A 20,907-nucleotide genomic window follows, 5' to 3' on the forward strand; every position below is an offset into this window, starting at 1 on the left:
AACCATGGAGACTATATAAGGAGCCCGAACTCCATGTAAACAAAAATCTTACAAAAATAAGAGGGCGCTAGTGTTCCATATGTATCGTTAAATTATTTTCGAAATTTTTTATTTACCATTATAAAAACAAATTATAATAATTATTGACTTGACTTCTAGTTTTTAGGTTAGTATACCTCCCCGATATATCTATTAAACTCATTTATAAAATAAAATTGGTTATTTGCTTACTTCACTCGTATTTATTATGCTACATTCACTTGGGTCACATGGAACACTAGCGCCACCCCAACTTCTGCCATTTCTTGGACAAATTTTGTCAATTTTCCCGTATAAGTTCGTACTCCTTGTCTAGTCTCCCTGGTCTTCACTTTAAATTTTTTGTGACGATTGATTTTAAGTATTGTCTAACAGGTAAGAAATGTTTATACTTTTAAGAACCGATAAACTTTATACTACAGTTATGTAGTACTAATGACTGAAGTATAAATTGTATAAAAATAATATAACCTATAGATCCTGTTATTAGGTTGTGCAAGTTTCAAATTTTTATCTTTTATAATTTTTGTATAATTAAAAAAAATTGTCAACATTTTTTTAGGGGTGAGATTGGCCATGGTGCAAACATATAAAAAAACTACCCCAATACCAACTAAAATATATGGATGAAGAAATTCAACACGTCCAGGATATCGAAAATTTGTCGTGGGTAATAAGAGCAATCATTTAAAATTTGTTGCCAAAGTTTTAGAATGCACATTTCACCTCTCAAAATTCAAATGTAAAAATTAAAGCAGATTTTGAGACATATAAATACAAAAAATGACACATTTATTTGTCCTGTAGTAAGATATCGCTATAGTTGATATGGAACAAATTGTATACAAATTAGAGAATCCTAAGGAACTAAGAAGGGAATGCTTCAGATTTATCAATCTGTTTTTTAACTGCCTTAAGGTGATGTTAGGATAAACGCTAAAGTTTTATAGTTTTTTATAGAACATATTTATTTTTTTTATATTTATTTACGCAAACACAGTGTCATGTTGTCTTAATATGCTTATGTTATGATGAAAATAAATATTTTAACATATAAACAACTGTTTTTTTTTTCTATATACATTCTGACTTATAGTTTATTTTTTAAAAACTAAATTATTGTCCTATCTTACTCTTTAGTCATGTTGACTTAAAAATATATGGCGTTTAAACAGCTATCCAAACTCGCCCCGAAGTGCGGGGCGGGTTGGGACAACAAAAATCCAAAAAAAATATACATTTTAGCATCATCAATTGTAAAATTTCATGATGTCTATGTATTCGTTGTATCAATTGCAATGCACAAAAAGCAAAGAAATCATAAAAAATATTATTAACGAAAATATTGATGTGTTTACCTCAAAATTGTCCAATGTCACCCCGGTTTACGTTAACATATTTTATTTTTAATACAATAATATAATAATTTAAAACAATACTTATTTCAAATGTTCAAAATGACCTTCATTTGCTTCCAAACACAGAATAGCTCTATTTATCACTCCCTATCTACAAACACACTCTAGTATTTCTTCATTTAATCTCCGACATTCTACTTTTATTCTGTTTTTAAGGTCATCAATATCATTTAAAGGCGAAGAGTAAACTTTTTCTTTTAGATAAGGCCAAAGGAATAGGGGTGAGCTCTGAAGATCTAGCAGGCCATTTAACATATATTTATTGAATGTTCTTCATCTATTGCCCTTTTTGGGTTTAAAAACTCTTCTTTTGAAGTCTGTCGCCAAATACCTGGCTAACTTTTTGAAAATTTTATCTGATGGAAGTTGTATCTGCGTAAAACGATGTTGGTATAAATGCCTGGCAGCTTAGCGTTCTTTCGGCACTCCATAAATTAAAATCATATTTAGTTTTTCTTGGTTATTGTAAGTATTCATGTTATAATTAGTTATATATAAAATAGATAGGTAAAAAATGTCAATTATTTTGAAAAATCGTTATTTAGAAACGTCAAAATTCTGTTGTTGTTGTTTCTACAGCTGGCTATCATTTTTCTGAATAAAACTACTGAAAGTGGGGTTAATCTTTTTTGCTGTTTTTCTAGCAACATTTCTAATAAAACTATAGACTTCCTTATATAAATGAAGGCAGAAAAAAAATATCTTTCTGAATTGATAAAAAAAATATAGTGTGCCATTTGAACAAAAACAGTCGACTATAGTAATTTTGACATATGTTACCATGGAGACGATCTAATAATGTCATTTGATAGACTTTGAGTGGTGATTTAAAAATATATAGGGTTTGTTATAGCTATTTGTTAAAATAAAAGATATACAAGGCCGCGAATATCAAACTGAATCATCCGGTATATTCAAATTAACTTTTTTCATATTTTGAAATATTCTATCACTAGGTGGAATTTGACCTATAAAATTTTGGACATCCTGTATAAATTAATTTATTTTCGCAGAATGAATTTGTGAATGGTCATTTTCCCATTTATTTGAAAGATGGATCGTTTTTATTATTATTACTTTTCTTAATTTACATTACCATTATCAAGAACTTCAAAGAAGATCAGGAATCGAAACTCCAAAGTATCCAGTGACAAAAAAATACATATACGAATTTTATAATTATGTCGTTAACCCAAACACATCAAGCATCTTCAATTATTTTAGAAAATGTGAATTTTTTTAAATTTCAACACTATTTCAAAACCAAAGCTTTTCAAGGCATTTGTAAGACATTTTCCCTTATTTTTGCCACACAAATTCATATTCAGCCAATTAATTCTGAAACCCCCTGTAGAATAGATATTAAAAAAACAAATACATTTATTTTAAATAATTTTTAATACAAAAAAATATTGCTACTTGTTGAAAAATAACAATTATTAATGTTATAAAATCTAATAAATGTATGTATAAAATAATTCAACCATGAAAATGTTTCAAACTACCATCTTCGTAATATATTCCTGGATTTAAATATAGATTTTTAAAGCCTTCATTATTAAACGGTGCTGTCTGCATTGTTCCGATTTCTGACATTCTTCTTCGTAAATCCTGATCAACCATTTGTAACAGTAAATTTACAGAATATGTCCGGGCTTCATTCATAAAATGTTTACATATAAGTTCTACATACCACGAGCCACGATTTGGATCTCGGTGAGCTTTAAAACCTGAAAATAATTCATCTACTTCAGCATAATCACTTAAGCAAATTAAAATTTATATAGGTACCTACTAAAGAAAATCTGCATCAATTAAATATGTAGATATAAATGATATATTGATTAGTTGTAAGTATATAATTTCAAAAATGTTTAGAAAAGTCAAAACAATATTGTCAAGTTTTTGTACAGGTTGCCCTGAAATTAGCTTGCGATATTTTTCCAGTGTAAAGAAGTTTATATAAACATAGATTATGAAAGGCCTGCTTAGGAGGCTGCAGTTTCTTTAGATATATCTGAAACCGTTGAAAACAAAACGAAATTTGGAACTGATTTCCTTTTATCACAAATAAAATGGAAATTAAACAGGGTCGCGGATATGTACGGGCAACAGTCGATTATCTCCTAAAATAAGATAGCTATTGAAAAATTACAAGACACTTTTTAGGTTTTTTTTAAATCTATAATATAAAGAAAAATTAAGTATCAGGATCAGTCAAAAAGTCATGATGAAACAAAGTTGCTCTTTCTTTAATGGAACACCCTGTATATTATTCTATATTTTAGTTCTTGAAATTCTAAATAAAATTCATACAGCACATCATGTACCTAAACTTGAAATTATTTTCTTATAAATTATACAAAAATATTTTAGTCCATTGAGTTTATAGTCCATCAAGTTACATTTGAAAGTTTCTAGCTCCATAACAACGCTGCATCATTCTTTTGTCTAATAGTGATTTTCTTGTCAACACCATGTCAAAAATACATTGAAAAATGGCATGTTTAAGTTTGAATGATCATAGGACATAGTGATAGAAGACGAAGTAGCGGATATTTTTCCTGAATTGCATCCCAATTAGGAACATATTTCTAAATCATCCATTTAAAAAAACATTGCAACGTTTTGATGAAAGATGTTACAGATCGACGAAAAAGTGGAAAACCAGTAAGCGTTACATATGAAGAAAATTCTTTGAATGTCATGTTAGATGTGGTGAAAAATTTAATAAATTCAACAGAATAGAGGGCTTTAAATAGTAAAATGAGTTAAAAAATTCCATTAAAAAAAAATTGCAAACGCGAAAAATTACATCCACATAAAATTGTTTACATTTGTTACAAGAATTGAGTGAACTGATAATGATCATAGAATCGAGTTCTGCGAAGTTATTATGAATAGATTAAACGAATGTCAACTTTGTATATATTGTTTTCTGACTAATCTACATTTTGTTTAAATAGTCGGAGAGCTGGTAACGCATGTTTCATGAAGTATTTGATGCATCTTAAAATTTTTTAATTCAAGTATCTATGGGATACCAAGCTGGAATACCTGTGTTGGCTTGACCCAACCCGGGACACCTGGCACTGCGCATAATAGAAAGGTGTAATAAAATATAATCCAAAAAAAATGTTTGATTCAGAGGCCAACAAACGTTAATCAAAAGTTTAAATAATTTAACAGATAAAATTTAATAAGGCAGACACTGTTGAGAGGGTTTACATTTAATTAATCCACCCCAAAGTTGTTTTTTAGAAAATACCATTTGAAGCGTTTGATTCACTCTGAAATTTTAATAGCATCTTAATTAAATATTAAATAAATTATTAACAAAAAGCCAGACAGTTTTTCCGGAGTTTAATTACCGGCAAACATGAATATTAGTCTTATTTAAAATAGAAAGAGATAGACTGCGCGTCGTTGGCGATCTGAGTGAGAGCACCGAATACCTCAGCAGCTACGCTTCCTATTGCTTATTGGTCACGTGTCCTTTACCAGCTGTACATTTAAAATTTATATTTTTGAATAGAAATAAAAAAAATTTTATTTATGTAGACAACTTTTTTTTGTAAACTTTTAATTTCTCAAGATAGAAGGATAGTGCAATTAAGCAATAATGAAACATTTGAATTTAAATTTTATCGAATTAAAAAAAAAGGAGACTGTGAGGTTATTATTGAAAATTCCACGATTAGAATGTATAATCAATTTTATAGGTTTATTATCATAAAAAATATTTGTTACAAGTACGTTTCATAAAAATGTTTAGAAAAGTATCTTCAATTTTCCGCCTCATCACTACTGTCCTCTGATTCTTCTTCTGTAGAATCATCGCTTGAAAGCATGTCTTGATCGTAAAAAATTTGTTCATTTTCTGAAAAAAATTAAAACATAATTAACATTATGACAAGATAACTGAGAAAAGAAAATTATTAGAAAATACAAGCCTTCATTGTTAGGACTGTGTCCGGCAATTGAACCGGTTTTAATCGCATCCAAAACAGTTTGTGGCATACAATCACCCTCAAACCATTTAAACTCATATTTATCATCTTTTATAGTCCAAGCGTGTCTTCAAGATAACAAAGATGTTGGAATACATAGATGATAAATATGAGTTTAAATGGTTTGAGGGTGATTGTATGCCACAAACTGTTTTGGATGCGATTAAAACCGGTTCAATTGCCGGACACAATAAAGGTTTGTATTTTCTAATAATTTTCTTTTCTCAGTTATCTTGTCATAATGTTAATTATGTTTTAATTTTTTTCAGAAAATAAACAAATTTTTTACGATCAAGACATGCTTTCAAGTGATGATTTGACAGAAGAAGAATCAGAGGACAGTAGTGATGAGGGGGAAAATTGAAGATACTTTTCTAAACATTTTTTTGAAACGTATCTGTAACAAATATTTTTTATGATAATAAACCTATAAAATTGATTATACATTCTAATCGTGGAATTTTCAATAATAACCTCACAGTCCACAGTCTCCTTTCTTTTTAATTTGGTAAGATTTAAATTCAAATGTTTCATTATTGCTTAATTGCACTATCCTTCTATCTTGAGAAATTAAAAGTTTACAAAAAAACGTCTACATAAATAAAATTTTTTTATTTCTATTCGAAAATATAAATTTTAAATGTACAGCTGGTAAAGGACACGTGACCAATAACCAATAGGAGGCGTAGCTGCTGAGGTAATCGGTGCTCTCACCCAGATCGCCAACCACGCGCAGTCTATATGTTTCTATTTTAAATAAGACTAATTTTCATCTAGCTTTTTGTTAATAATTTATTTAATATTTAATTAAGAGGCTATTAAAATTTCAGAGTGAATCAAACGCTTCAAATGGTATTTTCTAAAAAACAACTTTGGGGTGGACTAATTAAATGTAAACCCTCTCAAAAGTGTCTGCCTTAATAAATTTTATGTGTTAAATTATTTAAACTTTTGATTAACGGTTGTTGGCCTCTGAATCAAACATTTTTTTTGGATTATATTTTATTACACCTTTCCCTTATGCGCAGTGCCAGGTGTCCCGGGTTGGGTCAAGCCAACACAGGTATTCCAGCTTGATATCCCATAGATACTAGAATTAAAAAATTTTAAGATGCATCAAACACTTCATAAAACATGCGTTACCAGCTCTTAGACTAAAACGTATACGTAAACCGACCAGACCAAAATCCACATTGGATGAAGTTCCCACCCAACGACCACAGAAAGTAAATGTTTGGTGTGGCATTATTGGTGGACACGTCATAGGACCTTATTTTATAAACAGAAATTTGACCCCTGAACGATATTTATTACTTTTGCAAGAACATATTATTTCAGAGCCTAGACGATTATTCCCGAACAATAACAATCCCAATTTACCGGCAGAAACATGGTTTCAACATGATTGGGGTCCTCCACATTTTGGACGTGTGGTACAGGCATATCTTGATGAAACTTTTCCTGATAAATAGATCAAGCATAGAGGGGCAATTGAATAATTGAATAACCGGTTAGTTCTCTCGATATGACCCCCCCCCCCTTGACTTTTTTTCTGTGGGGCGACATAAAAAAAGTTTAAGAGTGCTTAAATTTATAAATTATAGGCTCACCGTTAATGGGCTGTGCTGTAACACCTTTAGAAGGCATTTATCTGCCTAAGTTCACATAAAATTTTCTTATGTTTAAATGTGACGAGACTGGTAAAATATTGTAGATTAATTTTGGGATACTGTACATAGTCCCAATATTGACTCGAAATAAGTAAATTAATATTTATGTCCCATATAACCTTGTTCCAATTTATACAGGGTGTTTTGTAAGTCAATGTCATAGATACTTTTTTCTTAAACTTAAACACTATGAGTTGAATGCATTTATCCAATTTCAAAAATACACACACACACTTAGTGGTGTTGAAATTCTTGTCACTGGATTACAGATTTCTATATCAAGTCAGTAATTTATTGTCTTTAATTATAGCACACTATGTTCCATGAATATCAATTTTTTTGCCCATATTCTTCAGTTCCATAGATCTGGTTTGAATATTCCTCAAATATCCATAAGGTATAACGGATATAGGAATGTTCTTTATTTGAATATCTAGAGAGGTATTCTGTTTTGATGTATATAACGAGCGTTCAAATAAAAACGTGGTCAAGTTGGTTCTGAAAATTTGGACGTATGGCGTAGCGTATAGCAAATGAACTTAAACGTCATCTGTCAAAGCGCTATATCGCCGCTATCAATTTGAATATTTTCGTTTTAAAAAGCGTTTAAAATGGTGTTTTCTCAAGAACAAAAAGTGTTTATCATAGAGTCCTACTTTAGAAATGGACGCAAGATTGATGGAATATGGAAGTATTCTATTGAGGAATGTTTCATAGAATTTCAAAATCAATTTCCCGGCGTTGTTGAGTACAAAATTTTTCAAAGTGCAGTTCAGCGTTGTGTTAATGTTTTTCGTGAAACGGGCAGTGTAACAAGAAAAGAAGGAAGCGGCCGACCTAAAAAGCGGACTGAAGAATTAAAAGAAAATGTCCAACAAATAATGGAAAATGCGCCAAGAACTTCTGTACGTGTTTTATCACAAATGGTGGGAGTANTGGGGTTTTTTAAAAGAGAAAGTTTATGCAACCCCCGTGAACACACAAGATGAACTTATTACTCGTATAAGAAATGGTTGTAATGCAATAATACCGCATCTAATTAATTTAAATAGATGTATTGTACGTAGGTGCGAGTTGTGCATTGAAAATAATGGTTCCCATTTTGAACAATTTTTATGACTGTTTTTGTTGATAATTTTAATTAGTTTAGTTTTTGGTATTCATTGTGAAAATAAAGTTGTTAATACACGGTGAAAATCTAAACGGCATTTTGATACTACTGCACAGAAGACAAGTCTATTTAAGATTTGTCAAACGTTGACATGAAAACCGACGCCAACTAGTCGTTGTAAATTTGTTTATCTGGTGGTTGCAGCAAGTGTATCTGGTATGCAGCTAACAAATAATAATCCATTTGAAGGAAAACACTTTGAAAAGTTTTAAAGTAATTTATTATTTATTAAACGGTGCATCGTACAAAAAAAAGTCAAGAGAGTTTTTTTCTACCAAATTGAACGAGGAATTCAAAAATAACATTAATTTTTAGAAAAACCAGGGACGTACCATTTTTTTATTGGAAAATAGTCACTAACGATCCGCTACTCGCGCCACTGGTGACAGTAAAAGAAACTTTTGCATTGCAAAATTTAAGTCTTCCATTGCTATTGACACCTGTCAAATTTCATTTAATTATCTTAAGCGGTTTAAAAAAAATGTATTTTTCTATTTTTCAGAATAAACTTCAACACCCTGTATTTTCGTAACGAAGCAATTTTGGACTATTGTTTGTATAGCAAACTACGGTTATTTTTGGACGTAGAACATACCCTTAAAGTTTGTCACGAAAAAGCTGGTCCACCCTGTATACATGAATATCCAACTTATATGTATCCATAATTTTTTCCACATAACTACTGACATAATTATTACTAGTTACATAGTACAGTCTTAACACTTATAATGCAATATTAGAATGTATGTGCTGAATAGTCAGTCCGTTTAGTTGCTACCTATCAAGGAATAACAGTGCTTTGACTTTACAGCAATAGTTAAATTTTCAATGGAGGAAAAAAGTTTAATAAATTTAAATTTTAATATTTTACAAGTTACACTTACATGAATATATTTACAGTCAATAAAAAGTGCATAAATGGTGAAAAAAATGAGTAAATAAGAATACAGGAGGCAACTTTAAGTGGGGGTCAGTTTTTTATGGGAAACAGTATATGTTCCCTTGAACACGAATTTGAAATTATTATTATTTTTAAGCAAATAAATAGTCCAGTTATAATAATTATTTTTTATATCCACTTTAATTCTTGTGTACACCGCTACTGAGTAGAGTAAACTGGGGCACCCGGAATTTTGTGTGTTCTGATAGTGCACTATTAACGTTGCTAGTTGTTTTCAAACCAATCTACATTGTGGGCTGTGACAATAATTATACTAATTATAAATATTTTTTTAATCAACTGTTACACTACAAAATTAATTAAAAATAATTTTGTTAAAATAGATTAATTTAATATTACAACGACCTGTTATTTTAAAGTCACTATAGTTTTTTTGATGTTAATGTGGATGAAGCGCCGAACAAAACCGCTGTTCTGTTGTGGTTTGCCTTTGAAGGCGGATAAGCCGAATGTGCTTGCATCTGATAGAGTGGTGGAAAACTGTAGTGTTTCATTTGGTTACGTATTTGTTTAATCTCGATTTTATCAGTTTGGAAGGTTGTACATAAAGTGCCGTGTTCAGTGACGATACAGTGAAATTTTGTGTTTTAATTTCAAGTTTTTGTACATTATGAAATAGTATATTGTGCAATAAATGCGGTAAGTTGTCTATTGCCCACGAGAGCGGAGTTGACATGAACTTAGCGAACAATTTTTTATCAACAACTTCAAATAGTTGATAAAAAATGTACATACTTATTTACTAATATAAAACACCCAATATTTTTAAAAGTGACCAACAAACGAAAACGAAAAAATAATCTAATTACAATTATTAATTGAACTATTAAGGATCCACAAAATATTTATAAATTACAAATTTTAGGCATAGCTAGGGTATTTTCGTGATGAACAAATTTCAAACAAAATAATTAAAAAAATATTTTTCTATTTCAATTTTAATTTACGAATATGTTCGTAAATTTTAATTACATTATATTTAATTACGTGATGACATAATATTAAGACAAATTAAATTTTAATATATTTACCATGTAATGTTGCAAAACCAATTAACATATCTTCTTTGGTTCGAATATGACTATCTATCTTTTGATAATCACTAGAAGGACCAGAACGTAATGCTGAATCAGTCTCTGTATGTCGGATTGTGTGATCAAGTGCAGATCCCCTAAATATAAGTAATATATATTAATAAATACCTTGAAGCAAAAACAGTAATGACTGTAACATCAATATCCTAAATGTTCTTTAGTGCAATTATTCCCGTTTTACACAGACAGTCATGGTTATTGTGCCAATTTATATTGACTCAGACATGTGCTTAGTTCATTGGCCCTGCATATCAAGAACAAATCAACAGGTCATCCATATTATGTATGTTTTCAAATGAAGGTTTTCAAGTCAGTCATTTTCATCAAAATTGAAGACCTTACTCTTTCTGTTTGGTATAAATATGGAATATGTGGCCTTAATAGAAACTGAATTATAACATAATATCACTTATCCCATGGTAAAATGAGGTGTAATGGAATAAGTTACAAGTAACTTGTACCATGTGTTGGTTTTTTGCACTTGATATTTGTTCAGGCCGTTTGTCATTTTTCTTTTAGAAATATCCATCCAACAGTTACTATCAATTACAGAAGGGGAAACGCAAAAAAATATATAACTTCATAAACATACATACATCAATATATAAAAGACGACACAGTATAATGTTATTAATATTATTCAGTTGTTTAAATAGTTATTAAATTTTTTAAACTAGTCACATTTGTACAAAATACATCAAACTTGTCCTGCAATTAATTATAAGTGTTACAAATAAAAAGTAATGTGGAAAACTTTAAAAGATTAGTTCTAGAAGTAGCGAGATGAAATGTTCTGGAATATCCAAATGCAATAAGTGGTAAAGAAAATGTGAACTTTTCTCTATCTATTCCAAAAACACATGTGTCTTAAGGAACCTGGATGGAATAAGGAATAATGTTTAAAAAAGGCTAGTTTATGTAGCCACGATTCCATATGAAAGAAGCACATTCAAGTTTAGATCTCACAAAAGTGTTAAAAAGCAAAAACAATGCATTCATAAATGCAGTCCTTTTTTCATAACATGAAACCAATATTTTTATACGATACAATTCCACTTTTATTAAAGGTTAAGTTTTTCATCAAGGGTCAAGTAACAAGAATTTTCAAATTGTGTCTTGTCTATCAAGTTAATTCTTTTTTTGTGTTTTGGTAGCACTGTCAGTCACGTACCTATCAATTTCTAGGCAACTGCCACACTTAGTTTGTGTTTAGCCAACGATTGAGTAAGACTTCAGCGTTTTTGGTGATTTTTTGTGTGGAGAAATGTCAGATCAGAAAGTTTGTCTGAAATTTGTGTTAAAAACAGAAATAAGGAGGTTCGATAGATATCTTGCGGGGCAGACGGTGCGGGAGGGAGGTCTATACTTATACATGGGAGTTTCGTTGTAGTACCAACCTTACTAAACTAATTTGAGCAAACTAAATATAATATATACAAATGAAATTTATACAACACATATTAGCTCCCATATACTTTTCATGTTTTTCGTGTTTAATGCACGGCAATTAACTTTTTATTTGAATAAAAATGTTTATTTATTCATTAAGAGCTTGTAAAACTATGGGCGAAATCTGGCAACATTCCACATCAGTGTGGCGTGGTGGTAAAAATTGGGTCAACTATCAAGTGTCAACTGTGCTTGGCCGCTTGGCGCATATACAGTAAACATGAATGAACATCCAAGCTACAAAGTAAAAGTAATGACTAAAAAGCAATATAAAATGCATATGAAACAGAATGTGGATTGATGAGAAATAAGTAAAATTTGCAAACCGAGAATCCATATGATAATATCAAGAAGCTCAGTGTATGCTAGTGAGACGTAACCTTATCAAATTGAAGATTACAACTGAACATCTATACTGTTCGTTTTGCAAAGCGATCCTTTCAATTTTTGTTTCAAATTGCTATTATATTGCATTAGATTATGAAAAATTTATTTAATATTAATTATTACTACATTATGTTTTCGACTACAATAATTTTATTGTCTATAACCGAGCTATTCAAATATAGAGCGTCAGTCAGAGCATTAAATACAGCGTACAGTGTTGTCATATTTCCTTTCATTGGATCAGTATCTCAATAATTACAAGTGCATATTTTTATTGTTTTAAAATGTTTAGTAATATTTAATTCTTTAATTACAATTTTATTTTCCCGATCCTAACCATTTTTAAGAGCACTATTCACGTTTGATTAAAGTTTTTTCTTAACTCGCATAAGAGCCTGTGTATAAGAGCATAATTTTTCAAAAAAACTACATTGGCAATCGATTTGATATTTTTACACGAAGTAGTTTGCATATTAACAACAAAAACATTAACATATTTCAATTGCTTTGAAAACTTTTTTTTTCGGTATCCAACCTCCTTAAATGTAGCAGTGTTCAAAATGTTAAATAAGGCTTTTGTCACAGCCATGTTAATAAATGGTACAAATGTTTTCGTGAAGACCGAGCAGACATCGCAAGATCTGGGGGCCCTAGCACATCCACCAAGAATGAAAACATGGAAAAAGTTACAGATTGTGGAGGAATAGAGCAATCACCATCAGAGAGGTTGCTGAAGAAATAGGAATTTCATACCACTCATGCAAAGCGATTTTTGAACATAAAACGAGTGGCAGGAAAATTAGTTTCAAAACTGTTGAATTTTCAACAAAAACAGTGTTGCATAACTATCACTGAACAAACTACGTTTCCAGTTTGTAGATTACTTTGAAGGGAATGGGATAAAAATTTTAGATTAAATAAATACCTTCTGAGATAATTAATAATATTCTCGTTACTTTTTGACCAAATCTCTTATATTCTGAACAATTCAGGTAACATTATCTAATATTCAGGTAACATTATCTAATATTATACGAAAAGAGGTTCCTTTTTCCAGATGTATGAAAATATATTGCACTTATTATATTATTATTTATTATAATATAATGTTATTACACCACTTTTTAATTTTTAAAAGGTTCATTTGTACCATTTAATGCAGTTTAACCCTTTCGCTGCGCTATACGTCTAAACGCAGCTACCGCAACGTGCGCGAAAGTTTATCGCGTGCGAACATATACGTCTGAAGCAGTTAGACCTCTTATAGTTTTACATTACATAGTGTTAAATTACCATTTACGATCAATTTTACGATTTTATTTTAAATAAAATACAGTACACCGACAGCTGTACTAAATAGAAACTGAAAGAGAGATGTACAATCTTCGCTATAAGCTCCACCCGCAAAAATTCCCCATACCAATTGCAACAACCGAGTCACTATGCGCATGGTTGCGAATATATATGGCTTGAGCAACCTGATCCAATTTAACTATTCAAGCGAATTAATCCGTCTGGAGCAGTTAGAGCTCTATAAATTTTTAGCGAATAAATACAGCTGGAGCAGTGAAAAGGTTAATACAGAATAAATAAAAGATTTTGATATCATCGACATAAAGTAAAATATTAGTCATATTACTGTCCATATCTTTGAGTATATCATTAACAAACAAAAAAGGATCCTATAACAGAGCCCTGTGGTCCCATAAACAGCCTGAATTTCAACGGACGTAAAGCCAAGAGCATATCTACTTGTTCGTTGTGTATGTACCTACCCATGTTAAACAATGAAGTAAAATGTGACAAATCTTATCGAATTAAATACTTTCAAGAATTGACAGGTACAATGACTTAAAAAACAAGTCTCAGGCTAATACAAAATAATAATAGTTTAATAAGTTTAGTAAAATTGTCTGCCAAATCGCAACACTTGTGCTATTTCTAGTCTATTCATCACCCTGTTGCACTGAATCTCTATGCGTGGCAGTACAGGTGTTTTTTGACAAGTTGCCTCAATAGTTTAGAACACTCTATTGACATTTCTTAGAAATTCTGACAAATGTCAAGTATTTGTTGAGGCATTATGATTGCGTATTATTTTCAAATCTATAAATTAAAAACTTAAAATAATGCGCTATTGTGACAGTAAAGTAGCAGAGCAAGTTATTATTGGTTATTAAACACTTTTTCCAAAAATATAAAGATACGAGAAAAGACTTTGTAGATATAATCCCTTTCCCTTCACTGGAAATGATATAACACAGTGTTGCCAGCGGACGTAAAATAAAAGTACTAAATCGGGAAGTGAAAAAGTGCTAATTGTTTGAAAAAAGTCTAGAAAATTTATAATATCGAATCAGATACAATAAGTCTAATAAATAATTACTTTTACTTCATTCATCACGTTCTTAATTACATGCTAGGTAGGTATGACGAAAATGCAACCAGCAATACATTTTTTATTTTTTACAGATGTGTTACCCACGTCTTGTAAAATTTTATGAAAAAAAATCCTATTATATAAACTATATTTGAATAAACTATGTATCCTTATATGTTAACATAAAAAATATATATTTTTTAGAGATAATGTGGAGTAGGTAGGTACGTGCGCTCTTAGGTCTCCCCATCTAGAGTACACCCCTAAGATTTCAGATTTTTATATTCATTTTTGACGGAGATATGCCAGGTACCCAAGAGCCAAGGATTTTATACAATGTATAAAATCAATGTATAAAATCCTTGCCCAAGAGCTCAAATCAAGAGCTGTAGTCCAACCATTGTCAATTGTGTGAATGTGCCAATCACAACACAAAACAGAACACCACAGAATCATAGAATATAGGAAAAGGCGTACCCCTCTATCCACCCCACGGCCCATAGTAGCCGTAGCAGTTGTATCCAAGATTTGTAAAGTAATTAGTTTACAAATCTTGAGTTGTACCAACATTGATAGGTTATGGTTATCTTGACGTCATACTCTTCGAAAAGGTGCAGAATTGTAAGGAGAAAGTACGACAGTCTAGTTTGTTTAAAAAGGTGCTGAAAACAGACCAAAGTGCTGGCGCTGGCAACACTGATATAACATAAGAATTACATAATACAAGCTTAGTCAGTCATCTCACTAATTTACTGTTTTTTTTACGAAGGCTTTATCTATTTAACATTAAATTTGATTGGTAAATCAACATTAAACCATAATTTTTCTGTAAAATAAAAGTAGAATAAAAATTTGACTTCTTAATATACTAATGTTAGAGCAAATTCATTAAAATTATTCAAAAACCTCTTTATATTGTTAAATATCAGTAATTTTAAAATAACAAATAGTATCCATGCAAATATTTCTGAATAATTTTTTTTTACCTGCACACCTGGAATAAAAATACTTTTGGTTTTCCTCTAAAACTTTTGCATTTTTCATTTGTAAAATGTTTCTGCACATCTTCCGAAGAAATAAATTTTCCATCTATTCCAAATATAATTGTCCGATTGGATTGCTCTTCTCCATGGCCCATTATAATTACAAAACAAATATCATACTGTTTATTTTCCTTATCTTGAGTAAACAATATTAATCGATGGACCATTTGCTACAACAGTAAAAAAAATTATTGTTTTTTATAAATTTGCTCAAGTAGAAAACTTTCAAGCAAGTTTCATATTTGAGTCACGTAGTTTCGACAACTGGCAACGTCATACAGAGCACAGTTGTGTGTGAGAGCGATTGATGGACTTATATTTACAGGACACAAGGTTGGGTTAGTGTTAAATCTAGTGGATGCATTATAATCATTGAGTTTTAAAAATTTTTGCAGGATTCGTCCTTATTGTTGAATTTATTTTATTAGTTCCTTTAAACGAAAAATGCAAACTGAAACGAAAAAGGTTTTAGGTAAAAATTTTGTAGAATGTCAGCGTGAGCAAACTAACCAATGTGCGACGTTGCCGCGTTTCATTTATGTGAATAATCATGCAAAAAAACTTAAAAGTTTGAGTATTAATATCTTTAATCCTAGCTGGTCAATCCTTTGCAGAGTTATATATGTATAACGTATTTCTACACAATTTAGTTTTGCCTACAATAGCAGTGTCTCAATGGGGTTATTTAGCTACAGCAACGTTTTCATCGTAACTACTACATTTTTCAAAGCAGCTCATTAAGCCTATGATATACATAGTCAACTTTGATTAAACATAACTCAAAAACTGTGTGGTAAAATGTGTTGAAATTTTGCATAGATATCTATCAAGTGCATAATTAATTATACTGAAAGTATCGTAATCTCGAATAATCTCTATTTAGGTGGTAACTACTTTAACCCATGCCTACCGCATATTCAGCTATCTGATAAAAATTTCTCTTCTGTTAATTACCCGTCCCTTATTTTGTTACATTTTGAAACTGTCAAGAGTTTTGCTTCTCTCTTTGATTTGTTTTATTGGCAGAAAAAAGCTTAATAATTAATTCAAAACACTTGAAATTTTGATATTTTGAGATGCGGCACACGGAAAAAATTCAGTGTTAAATTTTACACTAAAGTTATACTGGTTTGTATTTATTCACACTTTAAGTTGTTCTGAAGCGATGCAGCACTCAGATCTTGTGACTCATTGTACATGCTACTGGTAGTAAAGTTTACAACATGCCTGTGATACAAATGAAGACAAGCACTAACTTTACAGGTTACTCTCTGATGTCCAAAGAACTTATAAAAGCAACAACTATTTTTAATAAAAGTGGCAAAAAGTAAACCAACTGTAACTTTTACTTTGAACTTAAATTTTCAACTGTTATTATACAGAGCCTTGATAAATGTTAACAAGTCACGTGATCGCCGAGCTTAGGCAACCCAACAATGCAATGCAACAACATACTACTGACTAAAATTCCTTAAATCTTGGCATCACCGTTGAACAATGACAAAACGTTTCGCCTACCCTCGAGATAATGCGATCACTGATTGGTTAAATAGAATCTCGTGAAAAATTATACCAGTTACGGTGAATGAAACAGAATATTGTGTTTTAATGTAATATTGATTTTATTGTTAAAATTTTACCAAAATTTATTTGCACCATGAAGGAAATACAATTACTGTTCCAAACAAAATTACTTGTCATATGGCTTGCAATCATTTATGAAGGTCTGTCTGTATCATGTTGGTGTAGTTTACAAGGTAAAAAAAATATAGGGGCTGAGAAATGACATTTATCAGATGAGACATGTACATTATTGTAGGTTTACTATTTGATAGGCATAAAAATAATCACCTCGACAGTCGCATTATTTATAAGATTTATTTCCCATCCTCCCATCTGGTTAAATAATTCCTGAAGATTAGCGTTATCAACTTGGGCACCATTTCGATAAGGGTGCTCTTTTTTATCTGCATAATCAAAGTTATTAATAATGAGTACTTTTCCTCTCTTCTTTGATCTACTACTATAGAATTCAATTTTTTTGTTATGAGCCTCAGTATCCAAAAATTCATTTGCTCTTACAACTTTAACAGTTAAAGACGTTGTGTCGCTGCTTACATGAAGCGGTATATTTTCATTCAAATAATCATCATCTGCATTTGATTCCGGTGGAAGAGAAAATGTTTTGCAGCCTAGAAAATTAATTTACTATTAGTTATGTTCTGTTACAACTGTTTACATCTGTAGGAAGAATTTGCGTACAATATTGTGCACTTTAATTTTAAAGTAATTCATACCTTTAGCTTCCGGAACTAATAATTTTACAATATTATGCTGGTTAGTTTTCTTTAAAGATTCTACTAATACATTAAAAGCGTTTTGTTCTTTCTTCTGAATATTGAAGAAAAATATCCTTTTATTGTGCCTTGCATCATTACTCTGCAATACATTTAACATTATTAAAAATCTCTTGTAAAAGAAAATCCATTGAAACTATATATTCTGTGTATATCATCATGACATATTTCTATTTACTAAAGGTACCTGTGCAGATTTGCAACTACCTCTCATCACTTACCGAAAAAATTTGAATGATTTCAGATTGGGAAAATATTCCTTTGTCAACTAACAACTGTTTTAAAACGTCAACATTACAATCTTTCATTAATATAAGGAAGTTTTTAATTATTAGATCTTTATTTTCTTCCAACATAATTCCAATTTTTTGATATTATGAACAACTAAGGTACATATGTATATGTATATATAAATTAAATCACAAACACAAACAATAAACACACCTGAACCTAACAAAGCAGTCAAATGTCAAATCATATGTCACATGAGTAAATAAAATAATTTATTCCAGTGTTGCCAACATCCAGAACGTAAACGTCTCACATCTTCAGGACGATTTTTAAAATTCGTCGTATGAAGCAGTTCCGAGCGAGCAGCCAAGCCGAGCAGACGTGTTTGTGAAGTGAAGTGCAGTGCAAGGAGCAAGATCTACCTGCCTTTATTAAGGCTACCTGGAAAGAATCCCTTTCTTTCCTCTTAATCACCGACCTAATCCCCGGCTTAAGCATAGAGGCCGTCGGCATCTTTGTTACAGGTACCTGTGCCGAGGTTATGCCCAGGTAAGTCCCACTTTTACTTATTTATCAGTTATTTGCATTACTTTAAAATACATACACACACGCACAGAGAAACGCAAAAAACACACGGCGGAATCCTCTAGCGAGGACGAAGCCTCCAAACATAAAGAATCAGACAAAACAAACAAAAAACGACCACAAACACCAAACACGCGCCCCCGACACCTAAACCCTCCACAAGCGCCCTACAAAAAAACCCACAAAACACACAAAAACAGACAGACAAAACCAAACAAGCCCCCCCGGTAATCTTGCGAAAGCAAGAACGGTGGACGCAAGTACAAAAAATACTCACGACACTTAACATTAACTACACAAAAGCCAAATTGACTAAAGACGGTATAGCCATATACCCAAACACACCTAATGACCACAGACTATTGACAAAGACACTGACAGACAAAGGCGAGGAGTACCACACCTTCACCCTCAGCGAAGAAAAAACGCTGAGGGTGGTGATACGCGGAATACCTGCGGGTGTTTCGCCAAGTGAGGTCCAACTCGACCTCGCAAGACAAGGGTTCCCCGGCGCAATAGTGCACCGCATGGCGAGCCGTCAAAATAAACAGGAAATGCCCCTGGTCCTAGTTCAGGCCCCACAGGACCAGGAGGACATCCTGAAGGTAACCCGCTGCTGCTCGCTCGTGGTTCGAGTAGAGCTGCAGCGAAAGCAGCGGGTTGCCACACAGTGCCACCGGTGCCAGCGGTTCGGCCACGGCCAGACCCGGTGCACAGCTGAGCCAAAGTGCGTAAAATGTGGCGAAAACCACAGCACGCACGTATGCAAAAAGGCCAAAGACACGCCCGCCAGGTGTGCAAATTGCGCCGGGCCACACCCCGCCAGCTATATGGGGTGCCCTCAGTACCCCAAAGCTAAAAACACAAAAACACAAAACACAGACACACACACGACACAAAACACTACACAAACACACAGACAGCCCCTCCTACCCACCCCAAACACAACCCCAGGACGCACATACGCTGACATGACCAGAAAAACACAAAACACACAAAAACAAAAACACAACACCTCACCACACGCACACACAGACACGACACCCTCCCAACCGGGCGCGGCGGCCCTGATTGACGCAACAAAGCGTCTTCAGGACTTCTGCGTCCAGCTGACGACCATGGTGTCGAATATGCAAAAATTATTCGACTTCTAATGGCTCGTCGGCCCTCCCAACCCTCCTCGCTGAGAATTTCGTCCTGGAACCTTGACGGGTTCCGGGCCAAAAAAACGGAACTCGTGGACATCTTGAACCGTCTAAACATAGACGTTATGGCTGTCCAGGAGACCTACCTCAGCGAGGCATCCCGTACCTCCATCCCTGACTATGACATATACAGACATGACAGAAACCGTAACGGGGGTGGTGTTGCACTCATAGTAAAGAAGTGCATCGACCACTATCCGCTGCAGCGGCTCCAAACTCAAAACACAGAGGCCGTGGCGATAGCGGTGAGATCGCTACGGCATGGAGACGTTGCGGTGGTGTCCTGTTACCACCCACCCAGACTACCACTACTTGACAATGACTTAGACAAAATCCTTTCCTGGCCCCAGACAATTGCCATCGGGGACTTCAACGCGAAGTCCCCCATATGGCACAGCGGGACGACGACCACAAGAGGTCGCGTCCTGCTGAATTACCAAGACAGACACGACGACTTGACTATACTCGGACCGACAGAACCGACACATTACGGACCCGTAGGACGCCCCGACGTTATCGACATTGCCCTCTTAAAATCTATACCGTTAAATGCCCAAATATCCACCCAATACGAAGGGTCTTCCGCCCACAATCCAATATTTCTGGATCTGGGGCGAAGACAGAGATATGAAGGCACCTTCACGAGGAGGTTCACTGACTGGGAGCGTTTCCGAACAGTAATGCAAGGAAACATGGCGCTCCCAGTCATCGAAACCACCCATGATCTGGAGGCGGCAATCCTCTCCCTTGAGACTGACATTAAAAACGCCCTGACTCAGACTACGACGGAGACTATTGTCCCCCGACTGACAAACCCCCGGGGCACCCTCCCCGATGACATAAAAAACTTAATACGTGACAGACGACGTGCGAAACGGCNGTGATTGTCAGGTCGTCGGCGTATAAG

At 32.9% G+C, this 20,907-nt stretch overlaps 1 protein-coding gene across 2 annotated transcripts; it reads right to left on the bottom strand.

The window, feature by feature from the left end:
- Nucleotides 1–2,877: 2,877 nt before the first annotated feature.
- Nucleotides 2,878–18,428, bottom strand: LOC108915730 (caspase-2-like). 2 transcript variants are annotated; one of them, XM_018721850.1, is made up of 6 exons: nucleotides 18,201–18,428; nucleotides 17,920–18,061; nucleotides 17,474–17,814; nucleotides 15,566–15,792; nucleotides 10,301–10,440; nucleotides 2,878–3,187 (listed from the first exon to the last, which is right to left on the bottom strand). In XM_018721850.1, exons 1-6 carry the CDS (start codon nucleotides 18,333–18,335, stop codon nucleotides 2,937–2,939), a joined length of 1,236 nt encoding a protein of 411 aa, XP_018577366.1. In that variant the 5' UTR covers nucleotides 18,336–18,428; the 3' UTR covers nucleotides 2,878–2,936. The 2 variants fall into 2 exon arrangements, with proteins under 2 accessions (XP_018577366.1, XP_018577367.1); XM_018721851.1 differs by lacking the exon at nucleotides 2,878–3,187 and adding an exon at nucleotides 5,186–5,337.
- Nucleotides 18,429–20,907: the final 2,479 nt, after the last annotated feature.

Source organism: Anoplophora glabripennis, unplaced genomic scaffold (genome assembly GCF_000390285.2).
Source record: "Anoplophora glabripennis isolate ALB-LARVAE unplaced genomic scaffold, Agla_2.0 scaffold1802, whole genome shotgun sequence".
Classification (NCBI taxonomy): domain Eukaryota; kingdom Metazoa; phylum Arthropoda; class Insecta; order Coleoptera; family Cerambycidae; genus Anoplophora; species Anoplophora glabripennis.

Bases quoted from the DNA above. Each gene is read 5' to 3' on its own strand.
- LOC108915730 (XM_018721850.1), bottom strand. From the start codon at position 18,335: ATGTTGGAAGAAAATAAAGATCTAATAATTAAAAACTTCCTTATATTA. The intron at 17,815-17,919 runs GTATGAATTACT...TTAATTTTCTAG, and splicing joins ATTAGTTCCGGAAGCTAAAG to GCTGCAAAACATTTTCTCTT. The intron at 10,441-15,565 runs GTAAAAAAAAAT...ACTTATATTTAG, and splicing joins TTTTTATTCCAGGTGTGCAG to GGGATCTGCACTTGATCACA.